This window comes from Cucurbita pepo, chromosome 18 (genome assembly GCF_057944985.1).
Source record: "Cucurbita pepo subsp. pepo isolate OVF chromosome 18, ASM5794498v1, whole genome shotgun sequence".
In the NCBI taxonomy this organism is placed as follows: Eukaryota; Viridiplantae; Streptophyta; class Magnoliopsida; order Cucurbitales; family Cucurbitaceae; genus Cucurbita; species Cucurbita pepo.
In genome coordinates, this window is record NC_141815.1 from 9110729 (window position 1) to 9135668 (window position 24940).

Below are 24940 nucleotides of genomic sequence, written 5' to 3' on the forward strand. Positions count from 1 at the left end.
ATAATAATTTTATAATATATTTTCTCCTTTATTCATGTTTTAAATGCATAGTTAATTAAAATCATGATATTTATAATATTAATCTATGTTAGTTAGTTTGTCATGAATTTAGTAACTTCTGAAATAATATTAATGAAAATGTTCTAAAGTTATTATTTATGTATTTATTAATTAAATAAAGAAAGCTAAGTTTAATAGTAATTTTGACAAATAATAATTAAATTTTTGTTAATTGCGTTTAATATTTTTAATTGGATAATAAGCTATTTAAGGATAAGGCCAATAGCCATAGATAAACTTTCTGACGGTTTTTTCTATTTTTAGAAACTAATTGTCTTTTTTTTTTTACTATTTTTAGAATTCCTCAACAACTTATCAGCAAATATAGATTCTAAATAACTCTCATCTTATCACTGTATTTTCCTATATAAACACACCGATTATGAGCAAAAGGAATAAACAAGCTAAAGATGTTTAACATTGGATCGCTTGTTCTTTTCCTTGTTGCATCTTTAGCTTGTTTGTCTTTTTCTACCGCAGATAATGTCACATATGACTCAAATGCCTTAATTATTAATGGCGAACGACGCATTATCTTCTCAGGTTCCATCCATTATCCACGTAGTACCGATGCAATGTGGCCTGATCTTATTCAAAAAGCTAAAGATGGTGGACTTGATGCAATAGAGACGTACATTTTTTGGGATCGTCACGAGCCCCAACGACGAAAATATGACTTCTCTGGAAATCTAGATTTTATCAAGTTCTTTCAACTTATTCAAGATGCGGGACTTTATGTCGTGATGAGGATTGGTCCTTACGTGTGTGCTGAGTGGAACTATGGAGGTTTTCCAGTGTGGCTGCACAATATGCCGGGAATCCAATTACGAACCGACAATCAAGTCTACAAGAATGAAATGCAAACATTCACGACAAAGATAGTGAATATGTGTAAAGCGGCTAACCTATTTGCATCGCAAGGAGGGCCGATAATTATAGCTCAAATTGAGAATGAGTATGGAAACGTGATGACACCGTATGGAGATGCAGGAAAAGCATATATCAATTGGTGCGCTCAAATGGCTGAATCTCTCAATATTGGTGTTCCATGGATCATGTGCCAACAAAGCGATGCCCCACAACCTATGATTAATACATGCAACGGATTCTATTGTGATAACTTCACTCCTAACAACCCGAAGAGCCCAAAAATGTTTACTGAAAATTGGGTGGGATGGTTCAAGAAATGGGGCGACAAAGACCCTCATAGAACGGCAGAAGATGTAGCATTTTCTGTGGCCAAATTTTTTCAATTTGGTGGCGTGCTTAACAATTATTATATGTATCATGGAGGTACCAACTTTGGAAGAACGTCGGGAGGTCCGTTCATCACTACGTCTTATGATTACGACGCCCCTCTCGATGAATATGGAAACTTGAATCAACCTAAATGGGGACATCTCAGACAACTTCACGCATCAATCAAACTTGGAGAAAAGATTCTAACTAACAGCACTCGCTCGGACCGAAACATTAGTAGCTCTGTGACCTTAACGACATTCTCGAACCCAACAACAGGGGGTAGGTTTTGCTTTTTGAGCAACACGGATGCTAGCAATGATGCTACCATAGATTTGCAGACAGATGGAAAATATTTTGTACCAGCTTGGTCTGTGACCATTCTTGATGGTTGCAACAAGGAGGTTTACAACACTGCAAAGGTTAACACTCAAACATCTGTGTTTGTGAAGGAGCAAAATGTGAAGGAAAATGCACAACTCTCCTGGGTTTGGGCTCCTGAGCCTATGAGAGATACTCTACAAGGAATTGGTAAATTTAAGGCAAACCTTCTCTTGGAACAAAAGGCAACTACGGTTGATTTTAGCGACTACTTGTGGTACATGACAAATGTTGAAACCGATCAAACTTCGTCTCTTTATAATATAACTCTTCACGTGAATACAAAGGGTCATGTGCTTCATGCCTTTGTAAATAAAAGGTATGTTGGGTCGGAATGGGCGACCAACGGTCAGAGCTTTGTACTTGAGAAACCCATCTCCTTAAAATCTGGAACCAACACGATAACCCTTTTGAGTGCCACCGTTGGACTAAAAAATTACGATGCATTTTATGACACGGTGCCAACTGGGATTGATGGAGGCCCTGTTTATGTAATTGGAAGTGGAAATGCGACGACTGATTTGTCGTCAAATCTATGGTCTTACAAGGTTGGATTAAATGGAGAAATAAAGCAACTTTACAACCCGGCGTTCTCATCGAGAGGAAAATGGAGGACATTTGATCAAGGTTGTGTTGGAAGACGAATGACGTGGTACAAAACAAGCTTTAAAACCCCATCAGGAGTTGACCCAGTAGTATTGGATCTGCAAGGAATGGGAAAAGGTCAGGCTTGGGTAAACGGACAAAGCATAGGTCGATTTTGGCCTTCTTTCATTGCTGGCAACGATAGTTGTAGTGAAACTTGCGACTACAGAGGTGCATATAACCCTAGCAAATGTCTTCAAAATTGTGGGAATCCTTCCCAACGATGGTATCACATTCCAAGATCGTTTCTATCGGGTGACACAAATACCTTGATTTTATTTGAAGAAATTGGGGGAAACCCTGAACAAGTCTCGGTTCAAACCGTGAGTATTCAAACTATATGTGGAGATGCTAAGGAAGGGAGCACCTTGGAGTTGTCTTGTGAAGGAGGGCATATTATATCCGAAATACAATTTGCTAGCTATGGAAATCCGGGAGGAAAGTGCGGGTCATTTACGCAAGGCTTATGGAATGTTTCGAACACCATTGTTTTAGTCGAAACGGCTTGCATTGGTATGGAAAGTTGTTCCATTCATGTTTCTGCAAAGTCGTTTGGAATTGGCGATGCTACCAATTTATCTGCAAGATTGGCGGTTCAAGCATTATGCTCAAACAACTGAAAAACCCTAATATATAATATGCAAAAACTCTTAAATACCCCTAATACTCCCATGTATTCCATGCTACAATGCTAAATGTCCACCATCTTCCCACAACTTCTATACGTCGAGCTTGATGGAGCCATTATTCATATCAATAAAGTTACAACTTTACTTTATAATTTAAATTAACATAATATTAAGGTTACTATATGGTCCATTATGATGGGTTTGAATATTAGGTAAAGTTTGGTATCTACTTTTTTTGCAGTCTAATCTTGGGAAAGAAGGGAACTTTATTACATTAATGGACCCGAACACCGAGAATTTCATTATTTCTTTCATCTTAGTAAGCTTATTATTAAATACTTCTTTTATCCTAAAGTAACAAAGGACAAAACTTTGTAGATCATGATATTTTATTTATAAAATCATCTCCACCACATATTTCTGCCTAATCCTTTATTAAACTATAATTTCTTCCCTTATTGTCGGGTTATTTGTGGGATGAACGGTTTAAATATTCACTTCCTAACTCCATTATTATTGTGCTGTTTTTCTTTTGTCGGTCAATTTTATATACAGTTTTTTTAATTTTTATTTTTTTTATGTCTTGATCTATTAAACATAATTTGTCTAAAATTTATTAGACATAAAATAAAAAATGAACCGACGTACTAAATATTTTAATATTTATTATTTTATATTCATATCACTCAAATCATATATTATAATTTAATATCATTATGTGAAGGTAAGTTTGGAATTAAAATATTAGGAGCTCTTTTTCTGAATTTCATCCATTATTTTTTAGGCCTAATCTAAAGGATTAATGTGGTTTGAAATGGAATTCAATTAGATATTTATAATTATGGAAACAGTAAAAATAAAAATTATCTAAAACGGTAAAAGTCGTTGTTGGATGAGATTCACTGCCGTAAAATATTCGATTGTCGTGCAATTGATTTACCGACTTTTCTAATTTCTGCTTTCTCTTTGATTTAGTTCCACTCACTAATTACCGACAACGTCCACTAAATAATAATAATTTTAATACAAATAAAGTTATATTTAATAGTAAATTAAAAAAATTAATCTAAGTTAAAAATAATCATAGTTATTCACTCAATATTATGAAATTATCAACATATTATGTATTTAAAAAATGGTGTAATTATTATTTATAATATAATTTAATAGATTTATAACGATTAGGATGAAGATTTATAATGGAATTCACAGACCAACACGAATATTTCCATCAATTCTCCCAAGAGGTCACAATTACCCACGAGTTCCATAGCCGCCCTTAACCCATTAACGAAAAAAGAAAAAATAAAAAGATAAGGCCATTCCATTTCGACAAAAGACCCACACCCAAGTTCCATAGCTTTGGGTCCACTATCCCGATCATGATTTCCTACCCCCAGGGGGAAAGTCCTTCCCTTTTTGGCCGGTTGTGGGCGAGGAGGGATTCGAACCTCCGACACAGAAAAATAAGATGCACCTTGTTAGTACAGTGACATTCAATTCTTTTTAAAACTTAATTTGTTTGGGATAAATTTGAAATTTGGGGACCATTTTATAAATAAATAAATAAACACTAAAATATAATAATAGATATTGAGGCCCAGCGTCTAGAGGCCCAATAAGTATCAAATAAATATAAAATAAATAAATAAATAAATAAATAAATAAATAAAAAGGGAATACTTTAGGCATAAAATTTTGCAATTTACAAGATTTGCAATATCCGAATAACAACGACAAGCGTAGAAAGATATTAAAGTCACCCGCTTTGATAAAAACACATCCCTAAACATTACCCTAAATGGCTTACTAATACGAAAATAGGTCACAGACAAAGAATTTGATTGGACATTTACTTGAAGCAGTTGAGGCATCACGAGTGAGGTTAACATTTCTCGTGCATCTCTCGCTTTCCGTCAATTTCAACCGCTTATCAAACAAATCCAAATCCCTTTATTTATTTTATTTTATTTTTTAATCTAAATTAAAAAAAGTCCATGGGCGTGATTAAGATAACAGAACTTCCTATCCCACCAACGTTGTCTCTCTAATAAGGAAGTAATTTTTTTTTTTTTTTTTTTTAAGGGGATATTATTCGATGCTCTCGTTGCACGTGACATCAAAGCTACGTGGCTTATACTTTATACATACTTTAGCGTTACATTTCGTTATTTAATATTTCCTATGTTTTCAAGCATATATTATATTAATATTAACTTAATTAATTCAACGTGTCAATGTCAACATATCTAGATAATGTTAATCTAGGCGCTCTGCTTTAAACCCTCTTTAATTTGTCGCCATGTGCCAACCTAACCTCGACATACCTTATTCCCAACCAAATTAACTAAACAAATATCTTACCTAAATTATTTTATTTGTTTCACCCAATCTTTTACTAAATTATAATTATATATATATATATATATATATATATATCGGAATTAAACTCAATGGATTGTCGTTATGACAGTTGAAATGACCGAAAAAGATATATGAATTAATATATGCTCTAAAGTTGAAAATATCATAAAAAAAATTTAAAAAGGTCCCTCAATTCAATTATTTGAATTAATATCAGGGACGTGAATTAATTATATTATAGAACTTGTTTCCTAAGAGTAACGTGTCTACCAATTTTATCATAGCGGCTTTCTCGAAATTATAATAACCTATTATTCGAGATTGAAAAAATATAATTAGAATAAATTTTATTAATTTAATAATAGTTTGATTTTAGAGGATTTTGCAAACTAATTTAATTATGTATTGGGTGGGATATATTCTATAATAAATCTATTTTTCTACCTTTCAAGTTTTAAAAATTTTAATAATATTGTGAGATATCACGTTCAAAATTTTGGAATAAAAAGTTAAAAAGAAAACAATATTTATTTGAAAGTGGAAAGATATTTAAATAAATATGTATATAATAATAAGTTAAGAGGAGGAGTCTATTCACGGCAATCTCGAGGGTGTAGGAATGAGCAGATAAGGCCACGTTTGGAGTAGGGAACTCGGTGTCGCATTGCACTGAGATCGATAAAGACACGTTTACGGTCAAACAGAACATGGTTGACGCGTGGATTTAATTTACCGCAGAATAGTTTTCTGGCGCGCGTGGGATGATTCTTAAAAACTCGACACGTGTACGGAGGAGGATTTTTTTTAATAAAAACTTGGTTCTGTTTTGTCGGTATACTCCCCTTCCTAGTCGGGGAATTGAAAGAACGTCCTATGTTTGTGCCATGTGTCCCTTTGTCACGTCCTTGTGTCACCTTCTAAATCACACTGCACGTGATATTGCCACCTCAGCTCACTCTATTTTCAGATTCGACGTTTTTGGAAAATAAATTTTTAAATAAAAAATAGTAATTAAGCTTTTTCATGACGTGGCGTCATTTTGATTTGATGGAAGTTGACAACTTAGGTCTAATTGTATTTATTTTTTTTTAATTTTATACGACTTTTTGGGCTAAGCTTGATAAAGAAATAAACATTGACCTTAGTGTATTAGAAATTTAATAAACAGATTCATTTAATGAAATATAAATTATAAATCTAAGTTTTAAATTATTAAAAATGTTTCATCTAATTTTAAAAAAATTAAATTAAATTGAATTTATGGAGAGTGTAGGGAGCACGCCACGTTGGTGGTCAGACCATAAATGGTCCACAATTTTGGAGGATGTTGCGGTGAGTAATAGGGATAAAAAATTATTAGATTACAGTTGGTCCCACCACCGCTGTCCTGTGGTGAAGCAGCCATGTTTTGCCACATACGAATCAACAAAGGGGGTTGCTTTCGCTTCAGCTTCAAGTTTTTTAACCATCCAGCAATTATTTGTCATAATAATTTGCTTTTTTTTTTTTTTATTATTATTATTATTATTTGCAAAAAAATATGGTCAAATAAAAATAAATTTAATTTCTGCATGGTAAAAAGAATAATGTTGTGACATAATTATTCATTGTCGTTTAGTCTTGTTTTATGTCAAAATATGCATTCCAAGATCTATGTCGTTTAGTATTTGTAGTAATTTAAGACACTACCCATGGTCTCTTTAATTTTCCACCAATTGGGTTGTATTTTTTTAACCAACCCAATGTGATAGGTGGAAATCACTACAAGGAAAGTAAGATTTGGATTACTTTGTTGATCGAATATCTCAAAGCAAAAATATTGTTTGAGATTCGAATCACTCCACAAGCAAGATTAATCATGTCTAGCTTGAATGATTTTTGTTGATCAAATATCTCAATGTAATAACACTTGTTTGAGATTCAAAGCACTTCACAAGCAAGATTTATCATGTCGAACTTAAATGATTCTACAACATAGAATTGGAAAAAAAATTAGCAATTGGCTAAAAAAAAACACAAATATTTTTTTACTGTATTTTTCAAGTCTACCTACAAATACAACATACATGCCTCTATATAGCCTCAAAATGAAACTATTAAATTCATTCCAAGAGTTCTAACATTCATACCTAATGGTCATAATTAATCATTATGTAATCGTAACCCAAATTAAATAAAAAGTCTTAAAATACATTAATGAAATACAATAATTCTAAATTGTAATCCACCCAAGAGTTCTAACATTCATGTCTAATGGTCATAATTAATCATTATATAATCGTAATCCAAAGTAAATAAAAAGTCTTAAAATACATTAATGAAATACAGTAACTCTAAATTGTAATCCACACAAAATTTATAACATGAAACTTCATTTTTTTTTCAACGTGGCATGAATTTAAATATTTTTTTTTTGATAATTTCATCAATTTTGTTTCCATCTTCATTGAAGTATATTGTATGATTGATGTCGCTTGATTCATATCACAATGGTTGAGTTAGTAACCGGAGTCACCCCAATAAAATTTAGAACCCAACACCCTATTTTCAAATTAAATTATTGAGTTATTTTTTTATTATTAAAAAAATTATACTTATTCATAATATATATTATATTAATAATTAAAATTGGATAGAATTTGATAATTTGGATTAGTACATAAATTTTTATTTTTTTTACTTTTTTTAATAGATTTAAACATACTTAATGAATGAACTAATAATTTATAATTAAATTATAAATTTAGATTATAGTTTAATTATGAGAATTTCATTAATAAAACATAAATATTGAAATAAAAAAGTAAAATTGTAATTAAAAAAAAAAAAAAAAAAGAGTAATAAATTGATATAAGGAGGGTGGGGTGTAGAATGCAGTGGAAGCAGTGAGAAAAGGGCAGGCGTAGGCATGGGAGAAAGGGGTTACGTGCCGCAATAAAGGGCACCCACCCCTCCTTTGAGGCCGCCAAGTGTCCCTGCTCCATCACTACCGACATCTCTTCCTCCTGCCTTTCTTTATGCTCACTCTCTCCCACCTTTTGTCACTTTCCCCCTTCTCTTCTTCCTTTTCTTTTTTTCTTTTTTTTTTTTTTTTTCTTTAATTCTGTATATATATATATATATATATATATATAAATATCTACCATAATTAAATATTTTTAACTTTTTTTTTTTTTTGGTTTATTATTATTATTTTTATTATTATTAGATTAAGTTCCGGTGTCAGCTGTATTTAATTTTGTATGGTTATGTAAGTGGGGATATTAATGGTGTTATTAATTATATGAAATGCAAATTTATTAAGACTGCGGTGACCGTCCGATGAACAACACCGACCGTAAGATTTTGCCACGTGGAGCTTGAGGTTACTGTGATCTTCGAATATCTGCGTCGTGGAACTCTCTAGAACCGCGGTAACTACCGGAGGCAACCAGAGAATCCCCGTCTCCGTTATTTTTTTTTTTTTTAACGGAGTCGTAAAAATGGAACCATGTTGAGTTGTTTAACTTAACCATGGTTTCTTTAACCTAACTCTGGTGGATGGCTTGGTCTCCAAGTAGTTTATAAACGCCATGGGTATGGCGGTGGATTAGACAAGGGAGGGCGTTGTCTGATACTGCAACTGCAACTGCAACCCACTATCGTGTTTTTCCGGCTGACGATATGATTATCGGTGAACGCCACCGCCCTGGTCCGGTGGTTCACATCACTCCTTTGACGATACCGGAGGAGCCTGCAAGCGAGACGCGGTTTCCTTATCCTCTGAGCGGAATCTCGGTGAGTTCTGATGGAAATGGCAATGGTGGCGATTACTCTTCCTATTATCTGAAGGAAGCTCTAGCGGCTCTCCAGCGATATACGAACGAGTCGGAGATTGAATCGGATTCGGAATTACCCGGGCGGGAATCGGACGTTCCGGTGGATGCGTACTCGTGCGATAATTTCCGGATTTTTGAGTTTAAGGTGAGGAAGTGCACGCGAGGACGGTCTCATGATTGGACGGAGTGTCCGTTTGCACATCCAGGTGAGAAGGCTCGCCGGAGAGATCCGAGGAAGTATCATTACTCTGGTACGGCTTGTCCCGACTTTCGTAAAGGTAGCTGTAAAAAAGGGGATTCGTGTGAGTTTGCTCATGGTGTATTCGAGTGTTGGCTCCATCCTGCTCGTTACAGGACGCAGCCGTGCAAGGACGGGACGAACTGTCGACGGAGGGTCTGTTTCTTCGCCCACACTCCTGAACAACTTAGGGTTTTGCCTCAGCAGAGCCCGAGAAGCGCGTACTCCCCCGAGCCGTTCGATGAATCTCCTGTACGGCAGTGTTTGGATGGATCCTGTGCCAAATCGCTGCCGTTTCTGTCTTCTCCGGTGTCTGTATCACCGTCGGCGACTCCAGTAGACTCCCCACCGTTATCTCCCATGACTCGATCCCTCGGCCGATCTCTTGGCTCGAGCTCCATTAATGAAATGGTCGCATCTCTCCGGAACTTGCATCTGAGCAAGGTCAAGTCACTACCATCTTCCTGGAATGTTCAGATTGGATCCCCTGGTTATCCGTCTCGAATCTGCCATGGATTCTGTAGCCTTCCAACAACACCAACTCGGGCTCCAACTGCTCCTGGAGTTGGGCTGCTCGACTTCTCGGACCATGGATTGCAGGAGGAACCAGCTATGGAGCGAGTGGAATCAGGAAGGGAGCTGAGGGCGAAGATGCTAGAGAAGCTGAGCAAGGAAAATTCTCTGGACCTGGTGGATTCAAGCTCTTCAGCTTGCACACCAGACGTTGGATGGGTATCAGAGCTGCTGAAGTGAGTATGGAAATCAAACTTTTGGTTGGTACAATCGGGTTATTCTCTTAATCACAATTCAATTCTGATTTGAAGAACAAATTAGCCTAAGCCAAGCCTTTTGGTTCATATGTAAATACAGAATGGGAGGCAGCCCAGCTGAAACTGGAGGAGTATAGGATTTAATTTTTACGCATGTAAGGCTTAAATATGTGTATATATTGCTCTGTTTTTTAGGTTTTGAGGTGGGTTGAAAGAATTTAGAAACTATATTTTGATGGAGAAGAACAGAAATCCGTCTTGACTTAATGTATAGGTATGGTTACTGGATGATCCGTAGGATCATGGCCTCTCTGATCATTTGTGATTATATTGCAAGTTAATGTTCTTAATGCAATTATGTGGATGAATTTGGGTCGTTTCTATCCAATCATGGTTTCTGTAAACCCAGAATTTAAAGGTATCCTGATTGGCTCTGGTTCTTTTGGGGATATAGGATTATGAACAAGTAAGCTGCGTGGGATTGGGGGAATTGAAAATTGAAGTTCCCTTCGAGGGATGGAGGGAACAGGGAAGTGATATTATTTTAATGGGTTTGGTTTAAACTTGTGCACAACCTATCTTCTAAGGAGGTAAGTTTAGAATTTAGTTCTTGAATTGTTGTAAGGACTTAGCTTGCCTTTTGAATTCGCTACTCTTTTTTGGTATGTGTATAAAGAAGTCGGTTAAACGTAGTTGTAGCATCAGTAGGTTAGCCTCATTTCGTTCAGGCTCGATCTCGGATCCCTTTCGAGACGACCCCTGAAGGGGTTTGGCCTCCGATCTATCACTTTTGTCAATTTCAAGGGGATGTGGGCATTTCACAATTCATTCTCTTTCAGGTTCAGTGCGGGTTCAGTGATGTTGGCACTCGAGGGATCTCACTATCCACTCGGGGCCAGCATTAGGCAAGACAACGTTGCACTTGAGAGACGCTAACACTCATGTCTCTCTAATTGATGTCTCACATTGCACTGTCCTCTAACACTCATGTCTCTCTAATTGATGTCTCACATTGCACTGCTTCGGGACGCTTTTTTCGTTGCGACCTAGAAAGTCAAAATAGTGAGGAAGAAATATGGAGATGTTGTAGGGTGATTGGAGAGCAGTATGTAATTTTCAATTACCAAAAATGTTTGTTCCCATTCGTTTCAGAAACCAACATACTTAGCTATCTTACAAATCACAATGTCACAACTCAAACAGACCCACCCCTTTTGAACTTTGACACACTATCTTACAAATTGAAGACTTGGTCAAAGGAGAGAGAGAGATAGAGAGAGAGAGAGTATTCCCTTTTTATTTTTCTAAAATTTGACTATAAGGTCAAAACGGTCATTTTCCATCTCTCTTTTGAACTGCTTCAAAAAGTTCCCTATTTTTTCTCCACAATAACATTAATGATGTTTAAAGTCTTGTATACTTCTTCGAGAATTATGACATTTAAAATTTTATTTATATTTTAAAGGATTTCAATCCGTTAGAAGATGAACACGACCCTCCGTAATTACTTTGAGGAGAGAATAAATTCTCGTGGCTAATGGCTAGGTGACTTGCATAAATTCAATTCATGCTAATGGAGATAGTATTCCTTAATTATAATATTCCTTGATTATAAATCCATGATCATTCTCGAGATTAGCTGACCAATAACACATGAAAAAAAAAATACGAACATAAAAAATGACAATTTAAACATTAAAATTTCTCATATTTATGTTGGCGGTGATCAGAAAAATTTTAATTAAAAAGATTAATTAATTTTTTTAAAAAGATTAAATTACTTTCTTCTTTAACCTTTCATTTTATTTTTAAAAATTTTGAATTTTTTTAATTATAATATATTAAAAATGTATTATACACATACTAAATTTAATTTAATTTAATTTAATTTAATTTAATATAAAAATTAAACGATAAAAAATAAGTTTGTAATATAACTAAGATATTTTTAAGAATCGGATGGAGCGAAGGAATAAAAACTTTCCCGCCTTGCGAAACGGCTTCACGCTTCCCGCATTTCTCTGGAGCCTTCTCCGACACTCTTAAGCTCAGAGGATCCATGGTAAGGTTTTCTCTCCTAAAACCCTAATTTACTAATTTTATTTTTCTGTCAATTCATCAAGTTCATTTGTTACAATCGTAGCCATACTTGTTTCACCATCCGATCGTGTAGAATAGTTTTGCTTTTCTATGTAATCTAAAATTCGATGAAATGAAAATCTTCCGTCGCGCTTGATTTACGCTCAGAATGCGCGAAAAGATTCTATCGGGACCTCGAGTGTGGTTGTTCCTTTCTTTTGTGTTTGACGGGGTGAATTTTCTTTACATCCTATCTTGATGTGGAAGATTAGAGTTGGAGCGATTTTGATCGTTGACGGTTCTCAGTTTAGGATATTTAGTTTAACGAGCATTTTGCTGAAGGAATCCTTCGCTATGAAGTAGAATTCAAATTTAGGGATTTCCTGGTTTTAATACGGTTTACTCAGTTTCCTTTATGATTTTGACAAAATATCGATTCTAGATATCAGGTTTGTGGTCTAACGTTTATGCATTTCTTGAAATTTAATTTGAGAAACAGTCTAAGAAAAGAGGCCTTTCTCTGGAAGAGAAGCGCGAGAAGATGCTTCAGATCTTTTACGATTCTCAAGACTTTTTCCTTGTGAGCATACTTGTACTTCTATTCTTCAATTTTGGAAGTCCTGCAGTTTCATTTCCTATTCCTTTTTATTCATTATTTACAATAAGAAGCTTCCTTCCTTTTTCTCGTTTCAGCTTAAGGAGCTTGAAAAATTGGGTCCCAGGAAAGGTGTGATTTCTCAGTCAGTAAAAGACGTTGTGCAAAGTTTAGTGGACGATGACCTGGTTTCAAAAGAGAAGATTGGAACTTCAGTGAGTAGAATTTTTGAGATGAAACTTCTGTTGGATGATGGAAGTCCCACATCGACTAATTTAGGGAATGATCATGGGTTTATAAGTGAGAAATGCTAACTCCATGGTATGAGGCTTTTGGGGAAACCCAGCAAAGCCATGAGAGCTTATGCTCAAAGTGGACAATATCATACCATTGTGGAGAGTCGTGTTCGTCTAACATGGTATCAGAGCCATGCCCTAAACTTAGTTGTGCCAATAAATTGGTAAATCCTCAAATCCTCAAATATCGAACAAAGAACTCCTAAAAAATGACTAAGACTCCAAAGGAGTCGAGCCTCGATTAAGGGGAGGCGCACTTTGTTCGAGGGGGGGTTTATAAGTGAGGAATGCTAACTCCATTGGTATGAGGCCTTTTGGGGAAACCCAAAGCAAAGCCATGAGAGCTTATGCTCAAAGTGGAAAATATCATACCATTGTGGAGAGTCGTGTTCGTCTAACAACTTCCGGTCATTCATTATTGTGTTTATCCTATTTGCACCATGACTTATTCTTTGCGTATGGGTCATAATAGCCTTCGGACATGATTGTCTCTCATGCATTATGAATCTGTATTTTCAATTTGCTATGTATTTATGTATGGTTGTAAACTTCAGGTCTATTTTTGGAGTCTACCAAGCTGTGCTGGTAATCAGGTGAAGTTTATATCATTTGTATCATGATTTGTCCAACTCACATCAAAGGCTTTATATTTATGATGTGTCCAAGCTCGCTCTAAATATTAAATCATCTGAATATTTGATTGAATTTGTACCTCCAAAATATCTCATGTCCCTCTTCGTACCAGCTGCGGAATGTGTATCGTAAACTTGAATCTGATCTCCAAACCAGTAAGAATAGACTGGAAGAACTTACTGAGCAGAGTAATGCATTAAAGAAGGGAAGAGAGGAATCTGTGAGTGATTATATTTTAAGCAAAAGGTAATTTATGAAAAGTATTTGCCCTTCTATCATGAATGCTTTCTTCATGCCAGGAAGAACGAGAGGAAGCCCTAGCTCAATTAAAAGCCATTGAACTGAAGCATAAAGAGCTAAAGGTTTTGCTTGTATTCTGGATTTCTTTCTCTTTTTTATTGGAAAAGAAAAAAAGTCGATCACGATGATCTTTTAGTTTTCACGCTTCTTTGACAATCTAGTCATTCCCAGGATGAGATGGTACAATATGCAGATAATGATCCAGCAGCCTTTGAAGCAATGAGTTGAGTTTCTGTTTTTTACCATTTTTTAGATTTTTACTGTAGAAAGTTCAGCTGTTTAATTCTTTCTTGATATCGCTGTGTGCTAAACATGAACATCTTATGGGACAGAAAATGCAATTGAAGATGCTCATGCTGCAGCCAACCGATGGACAGGTATGCATTCTGACCATAAACTGCCAACTAGTTTTCTATGTCTTTTTTCTCTCGTGCCCATTTGAAATTTCTTTCAAAACTCTTTATTAACACGCAGACAACATTTTCACTTTGCGACAATGGTGTTCAAACAACTTTCCACAGGCCAAAGAACAACTAGAGAACCTGTATAAAGAGGTAAACCGCACTTCTTTGGTAAAATTGCCCTCTGCAATATCTAGAGATGTGCTCAAATATAGCACGCACGTCTAATTCCTTATCTTCAACTTTTCGTAACGTTGGTTTTCACAGTTTTGGAAAGATAAGAAACAAACCTATACGTCCCAAGAAAATGGGTCTCAATATCTATAGTTAAAAATTCTCTGAGTTACTGGCTGTGTAAACGCAGGTTGGCATCACGGATGATTTTGATTATTTGGAGTTGTCACCTGCTCCTCTGAGCTCAGTTGTCGATTAAAGTGGGCAGAAGCTTCAAGCTGATTTAACCGCATGTTTTATGTCTCAATGATTCCGAGGCAACAGTATCACATAGATCATGGGCTACAGTTTGACTGAAATTCACCCCATATATATATAGAGCACTGTTCGTTAGTTGTACGTGGTAAATAAGAAATATGTCAATTCTTAGATTAAATTTAGGTCCATTTCCAGAACACCGAGACACTTGCGACGTTATGTTGCGTTCATGGCTTGTGAATCTGTAATGTCTTCTTAGGCGCTATAAGCATGTGATCAATAAACATTTTTAGGCATTGGAATGTGTTCTTATGCAGCAGCAGAGTTTATAGAACTCCTGTGAAATTCGTAGGAAAAAACTGATTTAATTATAGGTTTAGTTTAGTTCATAAGATTTGAAGTTGGACTACTTAAAGTCGATCTATTATATATAAAAATGAATTTTGTATCTAATTAAACTTCAAAATTTTGAATTTTGTGTTAGAAAATTCAAGAATTAACCAACTCAAACTCAACACCAAAGATTTTCAAATAAGCAACTTAAACTTACACATGGCATCTGTGAAATTGAGACACTTACCCATAATACTAACCACAATAATGTTATATTCATTTACAGAGTATATACGGCCTAAATTCAATCTGCATTATTATTTGGTATTATCACAAAGAAACCTGTTCATCAAGCTTTGCTGATCTTAGCAAAAAATGTTCAAATCTTCGGTACAACCTCGACCCAATTCTTCACATCGCCTCTCTTTTGGATATACCATCAGGCAGTGCCACCTGCAAAATTCCATACAAACATCTTAGCCATGGCAGCTTGAGCCCCAGATGCAAACTTGGGTATATATCATCAGATCAATATACAGCACATTCTAGAAGGCCTTCAACGCTAACAAAGGGAAAGAATTCAACACAAGATTAACCCAAGAACCTGCTTCAAAACCATAACGGATATTAAATCAAAGTGCCATCTCAGCTTGCAGAGCTGCCAGCTCATCTTCCTCGGCAGTTCGTTTCTGAGGAGCAGGTCGAGCGGTTTGTCGGCCAGCAGGGACAGGAATTGGAGCAACAGGAGCAGTTGTTGCAGGTTGAAGGAGTTGCTCTTCCAACTCAGCACCTTCTAGCTCTTCAAGTTCAGCTTCCAGTTCATCCTGTGCGTACAACAAAGATGTGTTTAGTAGATGAGCGCTTCATAAAATTGCAGGAACAAATGAGAAGACAAACTGAATGTGAACAAAAACCTCATCAAAATCGGCTGCAGCACCAATTGGATTTGATAGTGCTTCTTGGATCTGTTTCATGTTCTCAGTTTGTTCATTGATCTCATCCATTGTTTTATCCACATCATCGATGTTCCTGCAAAACGAGAATATTTCAAGCTCCATCATCATCAACCTGATCATCTAAAAGCCTTACACTGCACTTTCATAGAAGATAATGGAAAGAGAATTGAAAAATGTGAACAGACTCAAATCATGAAAGTAGACTGAAACAATGTGGTACTCACGTTGCTTTCTGCATTGCTTTCATTGCAGCTGCACCGGTCCTCAAGGCATCTACCGTCTCGGTTGTGGCTTTTGCTCCTTCTAATAATATCATCTGCAACACGAATATTTATGTCACACGAAGTTACATAAACAAGCAGCACGAGGAAACGTGGGATATGTCTAACTAGTTTCATATCAGATATAACATCAAAGATAACCTGATCGTGAATCCGCAATTGGAAGTTGCCGAGCTGCTCTATCTGTTGTTCGTATAGTCTCTTCCTCTTCAAACATTGTATAGCAGCTATAAAATAAAATAGTTAACATTGACGCCACATTGCCAGCTACTGTTTCAACTACAAATTGAATGTGGGAAGATCCAAAATCGAAGGTAGAAACGTACGGATCCTATCATAAACTAGTCCAAGACATTAACACTTGAAACATAAGAAGTTGACAGGATTCAACACATTTGTGATGGGAGATGTGAAAAAGAAAACGCAGATACCCCAAAATCAATAAAGTACAAACAACTGATTATCTTGCATCCACATTGGAAATGAAACACATCCCCAACTTGGATAAGTGACAAACATGGAAGGCCAAAACAAGGCATGACCATTTACAGCAACCTGACTGTGAGATCACACATCGGTTGGGGAGGAGAACGAAACATCCTGTCTGTGAGATCACACATCGGTTGGGGAGGAGAACGAAACATCCTTCATAAGGGTGTGGAAACCTCTCCCTAGTAGACGCATTTTACTACCTTGAGGGGAAGCCCGAATGGGAAAGCTCAAAGAGGACAATATCTGCTAGCGGTGGGCTTGGGCTATTACAAATGGTATCAAAGCCAGACATCGGGCGATGTGCCAACAAAGAGGTTGAGCTCCAAAGGGGTAGACACAAGGCGGTGTGCCAGCAAGGACGTTGGGCCCGAAGAGGGTGGATTGTAAGATCCCACATCGGCTGGGGAGGAAAACGAAACATCGTTTATAAGGATGTGGAAACCTCTCCCTAGCAGACACGATTTAAAAACCTGGAGGGGAAGCCCGAAAGTAAAAACACAAAGAGGACAATATCTGCTTGCAGTGGGCTTGAAGCACCCAACTTGATAGCAGTTGATAGCCACAGTTTCAGAAATTGGGAAATTAACAAAATATTTTAGTACTTTCTACCTATAAGGGCATCTGGAAATTCTGAACCATCTATCTAACTTTCAAAATATTTCCAATGGAACAAGGTCATAAGATGGAAAAGACAACAGGGGTGGATACTGAACAAAAGAAGTCCAACACAACAGAACATGCACCAAAGAAAACAAGTATAGATAAACAACATCCAAAGCCCTCTCAATTCCCGCCCCTAACAAAAGAGAAGAAAAAGTACTTTAAATCCTAAGGTGTTCCATTACTATGCCACTCTTAACTTAACTATCAACAAGTTAGCAAGTTTACTAGCATCATTATACTTCAATAATTTGCGTACTTAATGTCAAAATGTTTCACTCAATGATAAACTGCTAGCATTTCTTGTAAGTCATACCCCGCTTGTTCTTTGCTCTGGTATAATCTTTGGCCTTCTCAACCTCTGTGGCAGCCTTTTTCAGAAGCACGTTCTCCTTCTTCTCCAGCATTTCCAGTGTCTGAAAAGAGCATACAAGAATCCCTTTTAGCCTAAAAGAGTGGTAATACGAAAAGACAGCAATCCCTAATGAACAAATGGGTGAGGCGGATAGGAAGAAAGATAGTGAACCCGCCATGATACCTCGTTTAATTTATCAAGCGTCGCCAGAGCATTAGACTCCTGTTTAGGTTTACCAAAAAGCTTATTGAACATAGACATGGTGGATTATCAGCGAGTCGAACCGACCTCCGAACTTCTGGAACAACAGCAAGAAAATAATCAGTCATATCTCGTCTGAGAAGAAGTCAATTCGTGAAATTAGACCAGAATCGGGATTGAAACAGATGGTGAATTGGATCCAAGAAAAGTGATGAAAGAGTATATACCTGAGAATTGATGATCGGAAATCGAAGAGCTGCGGGTGTGGAGAAATGGAGATTAAAGAAGAAGGGCAGATCTGATTGAGAGGTGAATTGGATTCGGTGTTTGCTTAGGCGTGTTGGTTCAGTGAGGAATGGGAGAGAGAGGAAGTTTCTTAGCCCTTTACAGCGTCGACGGAATCCACGTAGGTCACAGTTGATTGGTCATCAACCTCGGGTCCCACAAAACACTATAAATTACAATTACATTCAATTTTGAGACGGTGAACTGTGAAGGATTTTCTTTTTTCTTTTTTTCTTTTTAATGAAAATTTGAGTTCTTCATTGGTTTGTGATGTTTTTTTTGTTGATTCGGTTTTCGAAGTATTAACAAAAAAAATGATTAAAAAAGAATGTTTGGTAACCATTAAAAATAATTAAAAAATAAAAGTAGCCTTAAATTTTCAAAAAATAAAAAATAAAAAAAACTTTTTTTAAAAAAAAAAACTCAATCAGAAAATAAATAACTTTTAATATTTTTATCTAAAAATAAGACTTTAAAACCCTTAAATCTAAACCAATTAATACCTTATTTTAAAAACTATCTTGAAATTTTGTGAGATGGTTATATGAACAAAAACTGGGTTAAATACACTCCATTACCAAAAACAATTTTGTGGGGTGGTTATATGGCATCTTTCATCGAAATATGGTTAGTTCCATTGTCATTAAAAAAAAAATAAATAAAAAAAAAAACTAAATTTTGCATCCAATATACATTTAAAATTAAAAATACATATTAGATACAAAAACGTAAATTAAAATTAAAAAGATTAAACTTTAATGTATAAATTAAAACGTAAAGGTTTAAATGAATATACTCTGCATGGTGTAAGCATGCAGAACGAAAATTCTGCCCTGGAATTTTAGCATATAGAAGGAACGGAGGTTCACATTTGTATAATTATGCAATATATATCCACACTTGGGCAATTTAAAATATCACCCAAAGATAAATTTACTAAAAAAGATTTGCGAATTAAGAAAATTATGAAAGAAGCTAAAAGGGAACGAAGAGAATCTTCCTCTTTCAAGCAGAAAAGGTTTAATCTTTTCTAATGGAACTTGTCATGAAGAAGCATTCATCAGGTAAAACTACAACTTTACTCTTCCACCATTTGCAAAGAACTCATTCCACAGCTCTCTCATTCTGCATGCAATTTAGGAGAAAAATGATGATATCTAATACTCCTTTGTGTTTAGAAATCCTAGCGAGCAAATCTCAGAGTTCACAAATGTATATTAGGGATTTTACACAATCCCACATTTGGAATCGATGCAACTGTCAAAGTTGACCTTTTTTTAACTGTCAAAGTGGAACCCCATTCGACACCTAGAATTTGCATCATATTATAGGAAGGAGCGTCTTCAGAATGGAACATATAAAATCTAGCAAAAACCTAGAATTACAAACGTTCAACTCCGGGACCTATAGCAGCAAAGATTTTTATACAATCTGTAATTGCTAAGAGTAACCTAAAGATCGTAAACAATTGGACCCTTATACTTTCTTTGGGTAGAAGATTCCTCTACCTCAAGCCCTAATGAGAAAAACTCAATCCAGATTTGGGGGCGCACCCAAATCATCAGGAACTGCCTCCCTCCATATAGTTGATGCAAATATGACACAATGCACAAGAAATAGCTTAGGTAAATTAAACCCTTTTGTAGCTTAAATGAAGACAAATAATGTCATCAAGAGAACTCTAGGCATGCAACGACATATAGCTTGAAACTAGCAACGGAAAATATGAAAATTGAGAGAGAAAATAATTGACTAACAAAAATTCAGGTCCAGGTCACATTTACTCTTTAATATATTGTCGAAATAAGTATCTTTAACACGGTCAAAATCTTCAATAAACTAAAACATCTATGAGAAATAGGAGGAAAAAGCTTAATAAATCACAAAACCATGCCTCTCGAGCGGAAAATCTCCTCATGATTTCGCCGTTTGCTTACTTCTCAGAGGAGTTGGGTCCTCTCTTCTTTCCAAAGCCAACCACTATAAAGATCAAACAAATTTAAATCATACGTTAGAATGATGCTTCTCAAATCCTAATAGGAAAATCACAACAATGTGGTCAAGATAACGATCCTGATACAGAGCTAAGTGTAATCTAACAAATAACACAATTACCATAATCCGTAAAATAGTGATTGGATACAGTATTGACACAATAAAAACCTAAATCAGATATTCTAGACCGCCAACACATTGGAAAAAACAAATGAATTTAACAACGATTGTTTACCAGCAGTGACGAATCTGCGATTGTATTGCATCCGCTTGTGTGCACGCCCACGGGGTTTCTTCTTCTTGTCCTGCTTCGCTACTTTCGGAGTTTGACCTCTCACCTTCCCAGCACGAGCCAGAGATCCGTGAACCTTACCTGAAAATTGATTAAACCAACACAATACACAAACAAATTCATACAGATGAAAGAACCGATAAACACAAGACGAAAAAAAAAAAAAAAAAAAAAAAAAACCAAATACACTTTGAATGATCGAAAGTCGTCATATGACAAGTTAGGGTTTCGCTTACCCATGGCAGATTGCTTGCTTCGGTACCTTCCTGGTGCTTAACGTCCGATGACAAGCCGCAGAAGAGATTGCAATCAGGAGTTAGGGCTATGGTCGGATGAGATTATATAGACAATCAGAATAGGGCCAGCCAATGGACCAATACATTTTAGACTTTGGGCCTACTAAATTGGGCCTATAAATGATGATGGGCCACGTTTTGCAGTCAGATTTGGATTGGGCCCATAAATTGTAATGGGCTACGTTTTGCAGTCAGATTTGGAAGATTTGGATTGGGCCTATAAATGGTGATGGGCCACGATTTGCAGTCAGATTTGGATTGGGCCTATAAATGGTAATGGGCCACGTTTTGCAGTCAGATTTGGAAGATTTGGATTGGGCCACGTTTTGCAGTCAGATTGAAATTGGGCCTATAAATGGTAATGGGCCACGTTTTGCAGTCAGATTGGGCTTGGGCCTAACTTGATGGCTCTGTCCATCTTCATCAACCTGACAAATACCTAAATTTAAATAGCCCAACTTAAAAAGGGCTAAAAGCATTAGACTTTACAAAATAAAAAGACGAAAATACCCCTGGGGTAGGTTTTCCACTTGACTCAATTAAAAAGCTAAAATAATAATAATAATAAATAAATAAATTTGAGTGTAGAGAGGTGATACAAATAATAAACAATATTATTTACACTTTTTATAATAAATAAGGTAATTTTTTCGATTTAAATATAATTTAAATGTAATAATTCATTTAATATTTTTACTTTAATAAAATAAAATAAATCGATGCATAAACAAATAAAATAATAATACACGAAATATGATAAAGATAGAGGCCTCGAGAAAATCTCCTTGTACGAAATATCTTTATTAATTTATTTTTCAACCAATAAATCAGATATTTAAATAATAAATAAATAAAAGGATGAATGAATATTTACGAGTATTATTTATTTTTTTATTGATAGAAAAAAGGACTCGGCATAGATAAGGTCGGTTGGTATTTTTGCACATAAATATCTACCTTGAAAGTTGACATTTAACAAGTTGATAAAAAATAATTAGAAATGAGGTGGCAAAATCGAGGCCGTCGATTGAAAGCTCCACGAATGTAGTCAATCGAACAGCTATGAAAGCTGGCCAATTAGCAGAATACAGCTCAGCAGCTAGTTTTATAAGAAGAAGGTCAAACAAGATTACTCAGCAATGAGTAGATGTCGCGTCAAAGCGTATGATTTCTGTTACTGTTCCCAGGCTAATCCGATATGTATCCACGTATTGCTGACTCATCCTTTCCCTTTCAATTTCTTGTTTTGCAGTTCAGGACATTCCTACAGTTTTTTTTAAATAAAAAATGTCAAAAATTACTCAATTTCATTATTTCACAACTTTTTTTTTAACTTTTTTTTTTTTAAACCATGGTAAAAAAATATAAAACCAAGATTTTGGATACGTAATCCTACGGTAAATGTGGTCGAGAATCAACCACGATCTTGGAGTGAAGATTGTTTCGAGACGGTTTTTAGGATGTACTCATTATCTTTGTACTGCCCGATCGATCATCTAACTATATTTTGACACGAGATAAATTTAAAAAATAATAATATCTTGAAAATAAAGACAAAAGAAAATAGAAAGAAAAAAAATTGTTTACATTTAAGGACTCCAAAAGTTTCAAATTGTCATGGAAAGGACAGCTTGGTGAGTATAAAGAAACCCCCTCCACCAATTCTCCTCACACCGAATCTTATTCATATTCCGTTCTTTTGGATTCTTTGATTCTTGTGAAGAACATGACGATCCTCATCGAGCAGCCTCGCTTTGGTAACATCTTCTTGTTCTTCACCATTTACTTTTCATAAACATTTGAATTTTCAGCGAATTCTTGAGGGTTCTTAATGTTCTTGTATTTGCAGAAGTGGAAGAGAAGAAGGTTGGCATTACAGAGCTGAATGAATTGGTGTTGGACGGTGGATTTGTTGTACCAAATGAAACGGCGGCGGCGGCGGCGGAGGAGGGATTTGTAGCACTGGAAATGAATGCGTTCGGGCATTCTTTCAGAGATTACGAAGCGGAAAGTGAAAGGCAAAAGGGAGTGGAGGAATTTTATAAACAGAATCATATTCATCAAACGTACGATTACGTGAAGAAGATGAGAGAAACGTACAAGAAAATGGATCGAGTGGAAATGAGTATCTGGGAATGCTGTGAGCTTCTGAACGATGTGGTTGATGATAGCGATCCTGATTTGGATGAACCCCAAATTCAGCATTTGTTGCAGACTGCTGAAGCCATTCGTAAGGATTATCCTGATGAAGATTGGCTGCATTTGACTGCGCTCATCCATGGTATTATATCATCAAATTCCCTTCGACTCTGTTTTCACTCTGTTTCTCTCTGTTTCACTCTGTAACGAAATGCTCTGTTTTTAGATCTTGGAAAAGTGCTTCTTCTTCCCAGCTTTGGTGGGCTTCCTCAATGGGCTGTTGTGGGTAAGAACAAACAACAAAACCCCATAATTTTTCTATCATTTTCTTCCCAAATAATCAAACACAACACTCAAATCCATCTTCCCCTGTTTTGTTCTTGCAGGTGATACACACCCTCTTGGCTGCGCTTTTGACAGCTCCATTGTTCATCACAAGGTAGTTCATAATTCTGTAAATTCGAGATTTCTTTCCATTAAATTACGAACAATAAAACTAATTTATTTGGGTTTTGATTTCAGTATTTCAAGGAGAATCCTGATTCAGAGAATCCAGCTTATAACACCAAAAATGGAATTTACACCGAAGGCTGCGGACTTGACAATGTTATGATATCATGGGGCCATGATGATTATATGTATTTGGTACCAATTCCATTCCATTTGCTCCTATTCTGGTAAAGCTTTGATTTTCGAAGCTCTGTTTGTTTAACAATGGTGTCTGATGTAAATTTTGCAGGTGGCTAAAGAAAATGGCTCCACTTTACCTTCGGCTGGGTTGTTCATAATCAGATACCATTCTTTTTATCGTAAGCAAATAAGATTCAAACTTAAAATTTGAATTTTGGGTGATGAATTGAAACTAAATGAATTCATTTTCCTGCAGCCTTACATAAAGCAGGAGCTTACAAACACTTGATGAATGAGGAGGATGCCCAGAATTTGAAGTGGCTCCATATATTCAAGTAATTATTTAAAAAAATTACTGTTTTAATCCAAGATAATTGGAGTGATTATGAACTAATTATATATTTATGGAATTTCAGCAAGTATGATCTCTACAGTAAGAGCAAAGAACTTATTGACGTGGAAAAAGTTAAACCATATTATGTTTCCCTAATTAACAAGGTAAATCCTGTGACTTATTTTATTTTATTTTTTATTTTTTTCCAAATATTTTGGGGATTAAATGGTGTTAATTATTGGGATTTGCAGTACTTCCCGGAAAAGCTCCGATGGTGACCAGATATAATTAACGATGACTATCGCCGGCCGGCGACGGATGACACATTTGAATGAATAAGCTTCATTTTTCTTGTATTATTATCTCATTTGTCCACATTAAATGAGTTTTTTTTTTTTTTTTTTTCTCTTTCTTTTTTTCCTTAAATGTAATGGAAAAAAATTGCGTCTTGCAAAAGCAAATTAAAATTTTAATTGTTTTTGTTCTCCCATGTGTTTGACCGTAATAGAGTTTGTAAGTTATAATTAATTATTATATAAAAAAATTAAGAATATTATTGTTATAATGTACTAATTTCATTCAATATTTGACACACTTAATTTATTAAATGATGTATTATATTTTAATGTGGATTAGTTTATAATGTCAACTTCATTAAAAAATTATTTATAAGATTTTATGAAGAATAAAATTTTAATTTTTTAAATGATACAGACTAAATTATAAGTTTCTTAAATTAGGAATAAAATTACATTTTGAGGAGAAATACGATTAAAGATGAAAATGAAAGCTTGTTTAATGTTATAAAATA

At 35.4% G+C, this 24940-nt stretch overlaps 5 protein-coding genes and 1 pseudogene across 7 annotated transcripts; 4 read left to right on the top strand and 2 right to left on the bottom strand.

Moving 5' to 3' along the window:
• The first annotated feature begins 435 nt into the window (after window positions 1–435).
• Window positions 436–3112, top strand: LOC111780537 (beta-galactosidase 7 pseudogene; annotated as a pseudogene).
• A 5786-nt stretch (window positions 3113–8898) lies between these two features.
• On the top strand, window positions 8899–10532 carry LOC111780249 (zinc finger CCCH domain-containing protein 20-like). Its single transcript, XM_023660599.2, has one exon. It carries the CDS (start codon window positions 8982–8984, stop codon window positions 10125–10127), a length of 1146 nt encoding a protein of 381 aa, XP_023516367.2. The 5' UTR covers window positions 8899–8981; the 3' UTR covers window positions 10128–10532.
• A 1563-nt stretch (window positions 10533–12095) lies between these two features.
• On the top strand, window positions 12096–15176 carry ATMND1 (Mnd1 family protein). Of its 2 annotated transcripts, none has more exons than XM_023660853.2 (10): window positions 12096–12206; window positions 12723–12803; window positions 12917–13033; window positions 13669–13707; window positions 13860–13967; window positions 14047–14109; window positions 14219–14270; window positions 14380–14424; window positions 14522–14601; window positions 14813–15176. In XM_023660853.2, the coding sequence occupies exons 1-10, from the start codon at window positions 12204–12206 to the stop codon at window positions 14879–14881; spliced, it is 657 nt and encodes a 218-aa protein (XP_023516621.1). In that variant the 5' UTR covers window positions 12096–12203; the 3' UTR covers window positions 14882–15176. The 2 variants fall into 2 exon arrangements, with proteins under 2 accessions (XP_023516621.1, XP_086975818.1); XM_087119692.1 differs by lacking the exon at window positions 12096–12206 and adding an exon at window positions 12238–12455.
• A 264-nt stretch (window positions 15177–15440) lies between these two features.
• On the bottom strand, window positions 15441–18544 carry LOC111780436 (vacuolar protein sorting-associated protein 32 homolog 2). Of its 2 annotated transcripts, none has more exons than XM_023660851.2 (8): window positions 18386–18544; window positions 18141–18255; window positions 17919–18018; window positions 16592–16677; window positions 16394–16485; window positions 16128–16242; window positions 15818–16037; window positions 15441–15666 (listed from the first exon to the last, which is right to left on the bottom strand). In XM_023660851.2, the coding sequence occupies exons 2-7, from the start codon at window positions 18216–18218 to the stop codon at window positions 15846–15848; spliced, it is 663 nt and encodes a 220-aa protein (XP_023516619.2). In that variant the 5' UTR covers window positions 18219–18255; window positions 18386–18544; the 3' UTR covers window positions 15441–15666; window positions 15818–15845. The 2 variants fall into 2 exon arrangements, with proteins under 2 accessions (XP_023516619.2, XP_086975819.1); XM_087119693.1 differs by having other exon boundaries at window positions 18141–18293; window positions 18386–18530.
• Window positions 18545–20191: 1647 nt separating this feature from the next.
• Window positions 20192–21097, bottom strand: LOC111780284 (small ribosomal subunit protein eS30z/eS30y/eS30x). Its single transcript, XM_023660642.2, has 3 exons — window positions 20967–21097; window positions 20674–20811; window positions 20192–20423 (listed from the first exon to the last, which is right to left on the bottom strand). The coding sequence occupies exons 1-3, from the start codon at window positions 20968–20970 to the stop codon at window positions 20377–20379; spliced, it is 189 nt and encodes a 62-aa protein (XP_023516410.2). The 5' UTR covers window positions 20971–21097; the 3' UTR covers window positions 20192–20376.
• Window positions 21098–22622: 1525 nt separating this feature from the next.
• LOC111779729 (inositol oxygenase 2) lies at window positions 22623–24614 on the top strand. The gene is made up of 9 exons (XM_023659850.2): window positions 22623–22783; window positions 22876–23307; window positions 23392–23451; window positions 23552–23604; window positions 23688–23810; window positions 23905–23974; window positions 24052–24130; window positions 24212–24293; window positions 24381–24614. The coding sequence occupies exons 1-9, from the start codon at window positions 22753–22755 to the stop codon at window positions 24405–24407; spliced, it is 957 nt and encodes a 318-aa protein (XP_023515618.1). The 5' UTR covers window positions 22623–22752; the 3' UTR covers window positions 24408–24614.
• Window positions 24615–24940: the final 326 nt, after the last annotated feature.